Source organism: Fistularia commersonii, chromosome 25 (assembly GCF_037954325.1).
Source record: "Fistularia commersonii isolate RoL2024-O1a breed Wild chromosome 25, RoL_Fcom_v1.0, whole genome shotgun sequence".
Classification (NCBI taxonomy): Eukaryota; Metazoa; Chordata; class Actinopteri; order Syngnathiformes; family Fistulariidae; genus Fistularia; species Fistularia commersonii.
The window spans coordinates 7,793,611-7,809,041 of record NC_141308.1 but is presented as its reverse complement, the minus strand read 5'-3'; the positions used below and the strand labels follow the sequence as shown (position 1 = coordinate 7,809,041).

Genomic DNA, 15,431 nt, shown 5'->3' with positions numbered 1-15,431 from the left:
TGAACGCTATCTAGTGAAAAGCGCTCGTATAAATTCAAACTATCAACCATATAAGCCTGTGTGTAACCATTCACACACAAATTTAAAATAATTGAGAACTCCTTTACTTACAGCGGTACCCATCGAGATATTCATCTTAAGGACAAAAAGCATGTTTTATGATACTAAGCACATCTAGTCCCACTGCTAATAGTGTTCCTTTTCACATTATACCCACCAATCAACGTTAATATAAAAATAGTGATTGAAGCTGCCTGAAATAGATCATTCGCCCTAAAAAGAGCTCAGGCGCGCGACGGAACACTCCTGTTCTTAAATCCCGTACGGATCTAAAGATGGGTCGGTTACCAGATGTTAGTTAGTCTGGGAGCCGTGACTTGTGACATGTGATGGTGCAGTCGCCCCCCCCCCCCCCCAAAAAAAAAAAACACCCTGAAACAGCAGAACGGGTCGGCAGGTGTGGACGGACTCCGCAGCTCTGGGGACCTGCTGAGCGTGACTGTGAAACTTGAGTGCGCGGATTTCTAGGGTTGGGGGACGGGGAGTCGGTGCACCCGGTGCACGCTGGTTTGTCTCCGCTGTGATCTAAAAGCACAAGATGCCGTTTGAAGCATCTGGATATTTATTCCTGTTTCTCATTCCTATTGACCTTTCTCCAAATCTCCACATGTCTTTATCACGCTCCCTTTGAGTAAATCTCCATATCTCACCCTGCCTTCATTACCTTTTCCTCTCTTATCCCTCTCACTCTCCCTCTCTCGCAGCAAGCAGGGGGGGGGGGATTTCAGTCGCCGGCTTCAAAGAGACTGACAGACAGCCGAGATGACACCTGTACTGGAACCACTTATTTTCCAACACTCTGATCTGACGCCCATGATGAAAAAAGTGGATTAAAAGCTTTGTCAGAATGTCACTAAAGAGAATATTTTGAGAGACAAAAGTTTGAGTTTTTCTTTTTTTTTTTTCAGTTAGGGAACACAGGTGGCACGCCTGTGCAACATCCACGACGCCTTGTGAAACAGAGTCGTCAGTAATAGCGCTTGTAATCACTCATCGCTCTGACAGCTGCCAACCCCGCACAGCTTAAAAATCAAACAAAAAAGTAGCAACAACAGCAACATATACCGCTCCCACTCATGCAGCACACACACACACACACTCACACACATGCGAGGCCTACCTTAGTGTAAACCCCCCAAGACAGTTCCGTCTCTGTCACCATGACGACAATCCCAAACATTCCAAAGATGAGCGCGTAGTCGCTGAGCCGCTTCCGCTTCTCGAACAGTGCCCTCCGGTGGCCGAGCTTGTAGCCAATGTCCCTGTTTTTCTTCTGCGGTGCCCGGCCTCTGCCGCGTCCGCTGCCCTCCCTGACCAAGCTCTCATTGGACGCTTTACTGGGGTCTTCGCCGCTGTTACCCTTGGACACCACCACCTCCAGGCCAGAGCTGTGCAGCGTCTGCAGGGGCTGCGTCTCCGAGTCGAGATCCGCAAGATTGCGGCGCGACGAGGACGCCAGGCTGCCCACTAGTGGTCTCACCACTCCGCCATTGTACTTGCAGGTGTTCATGGCTATCTGAGGGAGTCGGCCGCTGCTCTCGGAGAGGGAGGGCTTGGATCCAGCATGGCTCAGCTTCTTTTGCTCGGTAGTGGCCTGCGAGAAAGCGATGGAGAGCGTTTCAGAATACTACGACAACAAAACGGCTATAACCGAACGGTTGGTTGAAGAGACGTGCAGGATGAGACTTTAAATAGAGCACCGATGTGGGAGTTGCATCTCCGTGCTTCAGGAGAGGGCCAAGAGAGAGGAGAGGAGCTTGCAAAACAATTTTGGTTATAAAAGCAGACAGATTTAGTGCACAGTAGTACATGCGTTGCAACTGGCTAATAACGTTTTATCGTAAATGGTCAGGAGCTCGCTCTCGTGTCGGTCCCGTATGCACTTTCCTTTCAAGAACGTGACATCAAAATCGGATTTCTCAAAAGCAAATGAATTATGGATACGCCCCGATGTATAAATAAAAACTATATAACCAATAGTGGACCCGAAAGTGCAGAAAATTGAATCTTTGCACTGCACAAATTTAGATATGAAAGATTAATGCGCAGCGTGACCCTGATTCTGGTCCGGGGAAGATTCCTCCCCTGCAGAGGCGAGCGGTGCGGTGGACGCGAGAGGAGACGCGCGGCGCTGGCCAAAAGAAGAGCAAACATTTCTTCTGAATCTCAAAGGATGCCGCTCGTGGAGGCTTTCGCATATGTGAAGGAGACGCTTATCCAGCCGCACGCTCGGGATCGAAATTTCCATTTGAATGACGCCGAAGAAATATATCGAACTTTCTCACCTGCATAAATTGACCCTATATTTTCTTTTCTGACTGATGGTATGGACACCAAGCACTGCTTGCGTTTAGCTATCTGCTGCTCATTTTTTGGGCGGACGTCCGCAAGACTCTTTCCCGGTGACGGATAGCGGAAAATGTTCTCTCGGCGATGCAAAGACGGCGGAGCCGGGAGCATCTATCTGCCTGTCTATCCCCCTCACCGCCACCACCACCGCCACCGCCCCGGCCCACAGAGACCCCGGTAGATTATCATAATGGGTTATGAAAACTTCACATGGAACACTGCCTTTTCCGAAACAAGTCGGGGTGTGTGATAGCACCGCTGGTGCTTTTTATTAGCCTTGACAAAGCATGCCTAATGCCTTTAAATGTGCTGGTGGGAATAAAGAAGGGCGGCCCTAATGGAAATTTACTAACTGCAGTCCTGTGATGCTATCATCTTGCGCATATTGTGGCTCCATGAGAACAGGACTAAAGGTTAAGGATTAGCGCAGCCCATAGTGTTTCTAATCCCCTTTTCTATATTAAATTGCTTTTTAATCTGTGCCATTAGGACCCTTCTATACTTCTGAAGGAAGTAAGTGAATTTTAGGTCCGAACAACAGGAAAATTGTCAGCATGCACGCCTGTAGAGTGACGCTGCAGCCGATTAGAGGGTTGCAAGAAATGAGAAAGTGAAAAAAAACAAACTAAACAAAATTTTATACATGTATTTTTTTCAATATTAAGAAAACTAACAAGATTTCTATGAAAAAATATAAGTCAGCTGGAGGCCTCTTGCAAGTGGTGAAGTGATCTATGTTTAATTGTTAGCAGAGAAGGTGATGTAGCTCGCTTATTGAACACTGCCATAAAAATATATTTTCAAGCCTTGACATTTGAATCCATGCATGTCCAAAACTTCAAAGCAATTAATTAAACTAGCTTACACAAACAACAAATTACACTGTAATTTTTTTGATATTAAGTTGTCACATTTCCTTCAAGACACCTCAGGATTGATTCAACCCACGCCGCTGTCAAACTTTCAAGTTGCCCAATACACACACACACACACACACACACACCTCTAGTTCTACACAAACACTCATCATGCTTAACATCCCCGGCGGCTCGCTGCACTAAGCGAGGCTTAACCAACCCAATAAACTGCGCTTGTCTGAATGAGTGCGACTGGGACCTCCAATGATCTTGACGATGTCATGCCACAGATGACAGAAATGAATTTCTAAGTGAGAGCAATACCGGCGCTGCACTCATCTTTTCCTCCTGCAAGCTGTGTTTGGTCACCGACAAATTCTCTTAGGTGTTGACCAGATGCAAGGATTGTTTGCAAAACCCAAGCTCGGGACAGGGTGCAGAAAGATATCCTATATGCGGTGAAATAGTTTTTGATACCGCAGAACGGTGTCAACGTGGGAAGATAACTACCCGCTCATTAGGTTGAAGTAACTTTTAAGGCGGCAGCAGCTTTAAGTCAATCAAGATTGTAAAGCGTTTTATGTCTGGGAGTCTCATCACCAGCGAGTGCCACCGGTGTCCCGGAGCGGCAGGGACAGCTAGCTTTGACACACACCGCTCTCGTTGGAAATAAAGCAAAGACCAGAGGGGGGGGGGGGGAGGGAAACAAAAAACAAAAAAAACGTGCGAGTTAGCAGCGCATTTGTGAAATGCTCCATCCTTTCCCAGCAGTGAAAATATCCCCACCTGTGCCGTCTCGCCGTAAATCCGCTCATTAGTCTTGTTTAATGTGTCATTTGCCTCCGTCTTGGTGCGACTGAGCAAACACAAAGCAAAACGCTTTCATTCCATGGTTCCCGGAGTCAGAACATGTCGCTCCTTCTCAAAGGAGACCTTCCTGCTTTTGTGTAGGACGTAAATACCTGTGTAGTCCTGCTCTTGCTTATTTATAGTCGCAGTCCAACTTTCACAGCCTTTCGATGATGCTTGATATGTAAATTGAGGCCCTGGACAATAATACCTGTCATGAGAAGCTACGGAAATTCTGGTTTTATACATATATATATACACTGCTCAAAAAAATAAAGGGAACACTTAAAAAACACATCCTAGATCTAAATGAATGAAATATTCTTATGAAATACTTTGCTCTTTATACAGTTGAATGTGCTGACAACAAAATCACACAAAAATGATCAATGGAAATCAATTGTATCAAGCCATGGAGGTCTGATTAGGAATGACACTCAAAATTAAAGTGTAAAAACAAACTCCAGGCTGATCCAACTTTGATGTAATGTCCTTAAAACAAGCCAAAATGAATCTGTGTTGCTTCCTGAGTGGACGCTATGATTTCACAGAAGTGTGATTGACTTGGAGTTACATTGTGTTGTTCAAGTGTTCCCTTTATTTTTTTGAGCGGTATATATATATATATATATATATATATATATATGTTTTTTCCTGTTTTCATAGAAAAATTTGTTCTAGTTCAGGAGGGCTCTCTTTGAGCTGAGATGTGCAAGTGACTCCAAACATGTTGTTGTTTTGAAAACGTTAATTGCATAATGTTTTCCCGGTGCTGAGATTTCCTGTTTCGGACTTTCCTTGGATGGCTCTCTCGCCCCCGCGTTTCACATGAAGCCGTTATTTCCAGCAGGGTTCAACAAGCGTCTCGTAAAGAAGTTCTAGCAAAATGATTGATTTCTCAATCGGAGACTCTCGGCAGAGCCATCGGCAGATTGAGGTATTTCTATTAATGAAATATTCAGACGGTGGACGGCGGACCATCTCTTCTTATCCGTCTCTGAGTATGACGGCGGAGACAGGCTCGTCCCTCAATACTCCTCTCTGAGGTTATTATTACATGAAATGTTTCTCCTCGCTCGCGTCTACAGCACGGCTTCGGTCCTTTGGACGCATATGACACACATCGAACACAACCAGATAAGTGACAGTCACTTCAAACCAACAAGCAATGCAGCCATACCCGTTTCCAAAAGTTGCCATAATATTTTGACTGTTGGTCAACTCAGCACACTGACAATGGATACACGCCTGTTTGGTTTCCGGTGACTGCTTTCATGAGATATAAGGTGCTGTGACAGTCGTGGGATGGGATTTTTTAGGCGTAAAAAGAGAGCGAGTTGGGAAGAGTTGCTCCGATAAGGCAAATGAAAAGGATTAATGATGGAAACCGAGAGGTCGGGGCTGCTGTTACATCCTCAGCTTTAGTTACCTGCTGCTGGAGGTCATTCAGCAAAAAGCAAGGTCAGGCGTGACCCAAATATTTTTTTTTTTTTTTTTTTTTTTTACTTTTACGTGTCTGCATTTTTCAGTGGGAAAAAAAGAAGTCTTTCCAGAGTGACAAAAGAAGACAAACACTATCAGCGATACGTGACATTCTTTTTCGGCAGGAATCAACATGTCATGTCACAGAACGCCAAAGCACTCCCTCGCTTTTTTTTTTTTTTTTTTTTTTTTTCCTCTCCCGAAGCCGGAATAAAGGGGTGACGCGAAAGAGGGGGCATCACCCCCCGGCCCCCCCCCCCGGCCCCCCAGGGTCCCTCCAGGAGAGGGAGGGCGGCCCTCCAGCCGACCAATGGCTCAATTTCATCCTGAATGGCACACGGAATCCAAGCTCTATGAAATGGAGTCTCGTAATCAAATTGAAAAGCCTCAGTGCAGAACAGTTAAAATGAAGGCAACTCTCTGCCCTGCTCCTCTCCTCCCGTCTGTCTCCGCTGCCAGCTCAAATCTAATAGAAAATACTCATTCTTCAGTTTTGTATGGGGGTTACTGTGCTGCAATTTTGAAGGCTTATAAACCCCCCCGAAATGGGTATGTGTGTGTGTGTTTGTGAGTTTCAGCATGCAGATGCCAGTCTGTTTAATTATACGTACGTGTGTGTGCGTGCGCGCGCACGCGTGTGTGTGTGTGTGTGTGTGTGTGTGTGTGTGTGTGTGTGGGTGGATGTGTGCATATGTGTGCTCGCTGAACAAGCGGAGCCTCTGCCAGGCATTGGATTAGGTTGGATATTGATGCAGACAGTGTGCAGCTGCAAAACAAGCATGGGGGGGGGGGGGGGTGGAGAATCCACGTGCGCTCGTGTACGTAAAATCATTTAACAGACGCCGACATGGTCGAGATCAAAGGGTGGGGGGGGGTGGGGGGGTCTTGAAGGAAGAAGAGGAGAGAAGTGCATCCAAACTGAAGTAGAGGCGGACATGAAAGATAGAGAGGATAGAAGAGAAAGAGATAAATGAAAGAGGGGGGGATGGAGGGGGGGAGGCTGCTCGCGGTGGGTGTCTTCGCCAGGCCCCGGAGTGATGGAGGGCTGGAGGCTACACTCTCCAGTTTGTCCCTGCACACTGGAGGCTGTCAGATTTTTCTGACAGGCCAGCAGGCATCGGGGCTCCTTTTGTCCATCGCATGTGGATCATTACTCAGTGCTGGGGGAAGACAAGGGAAGCCAGGCCTTCCTGAAGGAAAATCTGTGTGCTGCCATGACGAAAACAAGCACATATATATATATACATATATATCCATGAAGGATCTTGTAAATATTTTGAATAAATTATTTGCATGTTTTGGAATAAATTGGATTACAGGGGGGGAGGTGGGAAATGAAATGGGAGGTGGGCACATTTCTGTTTTAGACAATGATAATGATGAACAGTAATGCCACGTCTAAATTCGTCACCTTTATCAGTGACAACGTAAAAACGATATTTCTTTTTAGTCGTCGGAAGGGGCAGGTGCCGAGTCTTATCACTCTATACATTATGTCTTGATATCTCTCCCGGGATGTCTGCTGTTAACTAATGGCTGCGTCCGCTAGATGCCAGATAGGATGCGGCCGGACCGGCACCGCTATTCTGGTCGATCCCGAGTGTTTGGAAAATGTCGTCGAGTGTGTCTCTTGACGGTATGAAGCGTGACGAAAAGTTAGACACAATAGAGACGCGATGATTTGAATGTACGTTAAAAGACTTCCTTGACTGAAGGGGATGGGAAGGAACGGGGCTTGCCATCGTGAATGGACGGACACCTGATGAGCGGGAAGAATGCAATTTATAGTGACCTTCCATGAATTCCTTGTCACATTTCATTCATACTCATTTCCGCAGGCGTCAGAGTGCATTCAGACTAACTATCGAGGACCAAGTGCCTGGAAGCGCCCGCCATTGAAGACAATTTGACACGGTGGCCAAGCCATGTAATAACAACTATGGTATCCATCCCAGTGGGCCAGAAACACTCCAACCCATGAGCTGCCATTGTGAAAGATGTAGCTGAGGAACGGTAAATTCATTTTATTTAGTATTTCAACCCATCTAATTTGGTCAGTTTGATCCAATAACATTCAGAAAGTGTATAAGAGCTGCAAGATTAAATCATTTCATCCCCGTCCAGCTTTGCTGAGGCTTGCAGGCAGTTAGTTGGCTTGAGGGCCAAAACTCGGTTCTCCCGCCACAACGGCACGTTATTCCTTCAGATTTGGCACCGAGACCGAGGCTCCGCTTACATCTGGTATTTATACGCTTCTTCTATGATCCGGTCACGAGTGGACGGCATTAAATACAGACGGAAACACATCGGAGGTGCAAGTCTTTGAGAACGGGGAGATGATTATTTACTCAAAGGCAATTCAGCAAAGCAACTCAAAGGGAATATATAACAACTACAGGGAATTTGTGTGTTAGTGTGAGTGTGCTGAGACTCGTGAACTGACAATTTGCTAATTTGCACTGTTTGCTTAACCGGCATCTCTCTCTGTCTCTCTCTCCGTTATACGAACCGATCGACGTAATCTATATTTTCTTATTCGGTGTTTTATTATGTCTGCATGCATGCCTATAATTCAAAAATGGTGAAAAATACTGTCGGTCAGTTTGCATTCGGAACAAAGACGCATGATCCAATTACAAGCGGCCACTGCTGACGAGTGAAAAAACGCACAGCTTTCACATCATAAGTTAATTTGATTAGAATTTCACAGTGGAAAGTCAAAGATCACTGTGACCTCACATTAACCCAAGAACTTAAGGACACAGATTTTGCTACTTTCTGGAAAAATATCCACTTGTGCCTGCAGATGAACCGAGGAGGATCTATCGATTGGAGCTCAAGGTCACGGTGACCTTACTGGACGAATCCAGTGGCATTAAGTCACAACATTTAATTTTCAAATTCATCCATCATAATAATAAGGAAAAAAAAATCTCCCATCAAAATATCCACAATTTGTCTCCAAACAAAGAATTGCAGCGACGGAGCAAACCAACAAACTTGTTTCTCTATCCTCATCGTCTAGCCAAGGAGGATTTAAATCTCATGTATCACGCGTATAATGGTCGCTGCGCACTTTATAAATTTGTCACGACCATGGCCTCAATTGCACAAGATGCCTGAAATGCTGACAGTCATTTAGCGAGAATGATCAGCTGGAAGCGGCGGATGCCTGTTGTAGTTTCCCCAAGTCTTAGTGGCCTTTATGGAATCCTTCGGGGAAACCCGATGCATCGGCTCAGCTCATTTCAGGCCAAATGGAAGTCAGCAGTAAAAACAATAAAAACAGCAGAGGAAGCGCAAACGCCCGAAGGACGCTATAACATTTAATAAGGCAAAGACTGAAACTACCAGAAAGTGGCATTAAATCAAAATCAAGAGACTTTAGTTTTCCGTACAATCCAGTATCAGTCAAATCCCAAGCTTAGGTTTATTCTCATCGATCATTAATCTGGAATATTATATAGTTGAGATTAGTTTGTGTACGTCATCACTTGAAAACAATGTGGAAGTAAGCTAACGGGCAAGCTATGCTTACTCCGACTGGAATTGATCGTTTTGTCAAACAGAAAGAGTCAATCATGTGATTCATACGAATTGTGACTGACACGTTTTGGGACGTCGTCTAGTTTGATCGCAGTACGGACCCCGAAAAACGACCACTGACAACAAACACCGTAATCCTCATCGACGCAGGCTTTTGTATTCTACGAGCTAATAAAGCGACAGCTTAGTGTACACGAGCCAATGGATGTACAGTCGGAAGGAGGTCCGCTTTATTTACGTGTCAAAATCAATGTTTGTGCGCTTCACTCGCCGAGCCACGTTCAATTTAAAATGAATGTTTGCGTCCGTGACCGTCCGCTTGCTCCCTCGCTCTCCTCGATAGGGTGTTTAAGAAAAAGAAGTTGTCAAAGACAAGACAAAACAGTCGGGAAAAAAGGGACAGAGGTACGTGCCTGTGGGGAACGCTGTTGTTATTGTGCTAATAACACAACGAGCTCAGCTGAGACACAATGCTATTATAATTAGGACCCAACAAGGTTATTCCACATGTACTCATTTGAGTGTGTATCTTGAAAAAAACTAGGTCCTGGGGAGAATGGGGTTTGCACTGAGGGGGGAGCAGGAAGATGAGGATGAGGAGGAGGAGGAGGAGGGTATTTTCCCTGTGGGACTGCTACTGCCTCATTAGGAACAATTTCAATTTCCAGCAAATTAAGAGGGAGGTTTATTAGAAACTTGATTTGTAGATTGGGGCCATGAAAGACGGACTGCGCTTGATGAAATCGCGAGCAAAGTGAACCCTAATATGACAAAAGTCTCCAGGTCGCTTAAACGCTGTAAATTTCCCTCCAAATGTGCTCCGGAAAGGTATAAAACTGAAGGAGCTAATAGCGCGGGAGCATACGGTTGCATTCGGTGATTTAGTCACAAGTATTGCCGTGAAAGGGACACAGGGTTTCTCGGACGTATCGGGAATATCGGAGAAATCGTTGGGGATATCATGTCAGTGACAGTCGATTTGCGCTCATTGCGGTTGAAACTGCGAGAATGAAACTTGTATATTGTGTATGTGAGGGGTTTTGGCACAAGAGGTGACAATATGTTAAAGAAAAAGGTTGCAGAAATCATCTGAGGCAGCCTTTAAATGTCCAATTTTAGTTCGAGGAAGGGAAATACCAAAAGACTCCTTGATATATCATCCAAACATCACAGTAATAGTCAGCGAGATTTTAAAAAGTCACATCCAATCCTTTCAATAATCTCCCGTTTTGTTCTTGCTCTCACATTATGCCAAACTATTCACTGCGAATAAATTGGTTTGATAACCTGAAAAATGTGGCTGCTAGCCGAAGCGGCGGTGACATTACAAAAGTGCGTCATTTGTGCGAATTTGACTGCCACAGTGCAGAACAGCGATTCCGTTGAAAAATGGCGCGGCTTTGGCGGAAGACAAACTCCAAAAAACGACACCAACTTCCACAAACTACTTTTGTGGAAGACAAACTACAGAAACTAACTGGCCTAAAGCTGAAACTGAGTTTTGCGTACAGCAGTCATCGTCTCAGTCCTTCGTAATTATACTTGCCCAGAGCAAGAATGCAGGACTTGAATAAGCACATTTACACTGTTAGCTCATATAATAAATCAGTCCAAGTTTAAGGGACTCCCAAACTGGCGTCCCTTTGCAGCCCCTCTCCAGAGACTTCACTCCAATATTTTGAGTCTTGGCGAACCAGATCTCCGGCGTTGGTGTCGGAGCGCATGCGCCGTTCCGGGGTTTGACACGTAACACGGGATATAAAATCCGGAGGAGCATCTCGGTGCTTCTCTAATCACCTCTTTATAGCGCGCTCTTTATTTTAGTCAATCAACAGTATTTCCCCCGTTCACCCCATAGAGTCCCATTACCTCTGATTGCTTGATTGATGTTAGATTTGTGCTGATAACCCCCTTCTTGAAGGAGAACACACACACACACACACACACACACACACACACACACACACACAGACTCCAAATGCAGAGTAAGTGGGTGTGTGTAGGGTGGGTTGAGGGTGGCGACTGCTGTTATGGATATTCCCTCTCATTCACAAATACAGGATGTTACGCATTTCACCCATTTAGCAACATTTTTGATAGGGGGTTTGCACGGTGATCAATATGCTAATGTGTTTCCACCTTTCTGGTAGTTTCTAGTACTAGTCTATATTTACAAGCTTGCGCGTGTGTGTCTATATGTGTGTAAGTGTGTGTGAAATATAAGAGTAACGTGGTGAAGACGTAAGCCGCCCTTCAACTAACCAGCTTTCTATTTTAATATTTCGCATACAGGAAGCAGTAGGACAGACATGAAGGTGTATTACTGTAATTACGCACATAACATAGCATTTAGCTCTAGTCATCCTTGGCTATTAAGCCGGGTTATCACGGATATGTGCGTGTGTGAAAATTGCTGAATTTTAAAAGTGAACAATGCAAAAGAAAGGTTATAAATACCAGAACAATGGCAAGCGAGTCAGTGGCTGCACCCAGTTTCAGCGCATCACGTTTATAATCTCTGCTGTTCTCTGTTTTTCACACATTTTCCCGTGCACGACTAGCCCGCCCCCCCAGTCCCATTAGCATACTATTATTAGCCGGTAAATGAGGGTGTATCTGTGTGTAAGAGATTATATTCCATTTAACTCTTTCCCGGCCATTGCTTTTCAAAAGGCTCCCAGTCAAAGGCAATTGAACTTTCCGCGCTGGCAGAATATTCATTTCTGCTCACGTCTTCACACGAGCGGTATCAAAAGAGAGAGCAAGGCTTACACTTTAAGACAAAGATTATGTTTTGTTATATCTCCATATGTCTCATTGAACTAGCACTTAAAACTGCAGTTGCTTTCATCCCGAGCTGTTAACAATTACTTAACTTCAGTTAAACCACCAACTATTTTAGATCCATTCATGCCTTTGAGTTACATCTTCAGAAACACAATGTTTAAGTTCCGACTCATTCCGTGTGGCCATTTTCTTTTCCTCGTGTCACGTTAGATACCTTTTAGCTTGCAAACACATGAGGCTGCCGTTGAATCGGTGGGTCGACGTGTTAGTTGTCAATGAAAACATTTGCCGCTTGCCTTCAGTTTGATCATAACCTCGTGATTTTGACAAAAAGAGCAGAGAATGTCCATCATTTTCAAGCAGAGTATCAGCTATATTTGAATATTTACAAGTAGTTTAAACAGCGTACAGAATATTATGAACACATTAGCTGTCACAGAGCTCAGTTTTCTAGCAGAGGAAACTAAAATCCCAGGCTGCGAGACCGGTTCCAAACTTTATTTTGCAATTTTTGCTATGTTTCCATTTTTTGGGGTGAGGAAACAGACCACTTTTCCACAATGGCGGACAGCGACCGGTAAAGAGTTAATAGTGTTAATCGTTTGCAAATGGCATCTCGTCCTTCTTTTTTTCCATTCATGAGAACAACCACGTGCACGCAAGACAAAAGATGCACAAACGCACTCACTCGGACTCACGCCGAACCGCAAGATATACAGCTTTGTCGACGTGGACCCAGAAGACTAAACCATCTTCATTAGTCGACTGTTCCCCTGGTAGCTATTGGACATCCCAGCAGGACCACAATGGCCATATGTTTCCCGCAGAGATTATCACCCCTTAAGTGCACCATAACACACACGCACACACACACACACACACAATCCTTACCAGTTAACACACTTAACAACAATGAAGCGGCAGCGACTACAATAACACTGCCGTCAAAACGCGATTCCTCCCGACACGTCCCGTTCTCAACGTGAGGCGACAGTAAGTCATTTGAAAATGAGCCATCAGTAAATTCAAGCCGAGGCACTTTCTTCGTTCTCCCCCGAGGCGAAAACATCAATTGCAGGGAGAGAAACCAGGACAACCTATAGCACAGGACAGATCGATAGCGCAACAAACTCAGTAAAGATTGACTGGAGAGTTGCCTGGAAACGTCCTGCTGGTGATTTATGACGGGAGGAGGACACAGGCCGACGGGAGAAGCTGGAGGACAAGAATGGCAGAGAAAGAGAGAGTGATGGGGGAATCACTCTTCTTTATATATATATATATATCTATATAGATATAGATAGAGTATAGATATATCTATACATATATATATATATATATATATATATATATATCCTCGCTACTGTCTTACAAGGAAACCATTGATTTTTTTTTTGAATACCAAAGATTCACTTACCATTGAGCCTTTGAGGATAAACACTGATGAAAAAGCACAATATGATCTCAAGCCGTGTCAATCCCCGAAGCCGTTGGCCGTCTCCGGCTTTTCGTGGTGTCAAAACCGCGAGCTTCGCCCACCGAGAAAAGCGAACGCGTCGCACAATGTGTATCTGACGTTCCAATTCCAAAAAACTACTGAAACTGTGACAAGATGAAATGAGAAGATATCAGGTTTCATTGCTCTTATACTCAAAGAAAGAAAAAAAAAATTTTTTTTTTTTTTTTAAAAACCCTTACCATTTGTCACCCGGCTCCAGCATACTTTGGCTGCAGCAGCGTTCTTCCATAGAGACAGCCTAATTGAATATTCTTATCTGCCTCTGAGCCCCCTTTTCTCCGGTAAAGTGAAACAGAGGCCCATTGAAAAAGCGGCACATTTGCATTCACCGCGTCCACATGCCGAGAAGATTTTTTTTTTTTCTTTTAAAACTGCACCGCGAGTAATCTTTCAGGTAGGTGAACCAATAACCAGATGCCGGTGTAGTGAGCTTCCCTCAGCGCCAGTCCTCCACTGAGGAGCTATCTTTCATGCTAGTCTATTATGTCTCACATGATAAAAGTTCTGTGGATTGTGCTGACAGCCTCGAGCTAGTTTCCCAGTGTGCGTTTTTTTTTTTTTTTTTTTTTCCTTTTTGTTATGGAGTGCTGCCATTAATGCCCCCTGGGCCATTTAGTGTAAATTGATTCTATTTAAAAAAAAAAAAAAAAAAAAAAAAAAAAAGAAGAAGCTCTAAAAAGAGACAGAGGAAGACATCAGCGGGTCGGAGGAAACGAGTGATCGAAAGTAGACCCTCGAAAGAAAAAGACGCGGGTGGGGACGGGGGCGGCGGCTTTTTCGGTGAAAGGGTTAAGGAGGAAAATGTCAGCAACAAAAGGAGTAGAGCAAAGACCGCCGTCCCATTTAGGGGTTAACAGGCGGAGGGAGGCCGTTAATGGAGGCAAGAGCAGCTGTATTGGAACTACAACACGCAGAGAGCCAAACGCCATGGAAACCACCAACGCCACACTGGAAAACAGACAGAGATGGAGTGACAGATAAGGGCACTCCTTTTTCTCATGTGAGCGTGTCCGAGTCGCGCGAACATAGATATTTCATAAAGATTCTTCGTGAAATGGCATATTGAACAATTTTCCTGCCGCTGTCGGTGAAAAGGAGAGGCTTCCTGAGGAGGAAAGTCTTCCTGATGATTGGAGGTTGCACTACACTTAATGTGACCTTCAGCATCTGAGGAACAGACTGTGACATCCACATGGTAATGATATACTAAAGCAAGCCTCCCACTCACTCAGTCACTCACTCACTCGCTCCTTTTCGGCTCTTCGTGTCATCCGCGAAAACACGCGTACACACACGCGTACGGGCGTGGGGCAGAACACACCTGACAGGTAAATACCGCGTGAGACTGATGGTTTTTCGGCCCCGATCTCAGCGCGCGGTCAGCGTGATCACACGCGGTCTTCCACTGAGAGGCGATTCGAGGTAAGCGGTGAATTAAAGCGGCTTCATTCAACTCGTCTTTTGTTTCAATTTACGAAGCGTGTGTGTTGGAAGACAGCCACCGCGGCTGGCAGGGGGGGAAATCACACACTTCTTTGCACATATTAGGTACTGAGATACACACAAACACACAAGATCCCGATCAGAGGCTGAGCTGAGATTTCATATTCCCATAGAAACTTAGTTTGTTTGCATTAAGAAAACAAATAGACATATCATTTTCTATAGAGCGCTGAAGGCAGAGTGACTAGATGAGGATCGGTTTAGCCTTTTTGTTCTTCTTGAATATTTAACAGTGGCGGGAGGAGGATGTGATTGAGTTTTACAGGGGAGCGGTTGTGTATCATGTGCTGTAAATTAAGTAGTGCGGCAGCTCAGGGGATCTTCAGTCAAACTCTGACCCGGGGAGGCATGAAGACCTGATGAAGAGGAGGAGGAGGAGGAGACGCGTCTCCAAAGAGAGCGCAGGGGCAGAAAATGAATAGTACACACACACACACATGCAGCGATCAAACACGAGGCAAGCGTTCACACCCCGCCAC

General features: G+C 45.0%; 1 protein-coding gene across 5 annotated transcripts in view; it reads right to left on the bottom strand.

Moving 5' to 3' along the window:
• The window catches only part of kcnn1a (potassium intermediate/small conductance calcium-activated channel, subfamily N, member 1a), a 54,766-nt gene that overhangs the window by 28,611 nt on the left and 10,724 nt on the right, over positions 1 to 15,431 (bottom strand). For 4 of the 5 annotated variants that reach the window (XM_086172776.1, XM_086172777.1, XM_086172778.1 and 1 more), the window contains exon 2: positions 1,181 to 1,654. In XM_086172776.1, the coding sequence (XP_086028902.1) occupies positions 1,181 to 1,654 (474 nt within the window). Of the gene's footprint in view, positions 1 to 1,180; positions 1,655 to 13,347; positions 13,487 to 15,431 lie in introns of those variants that run through there. The other variant, XM_086172780.1, reaches the window with a different exon arrangement.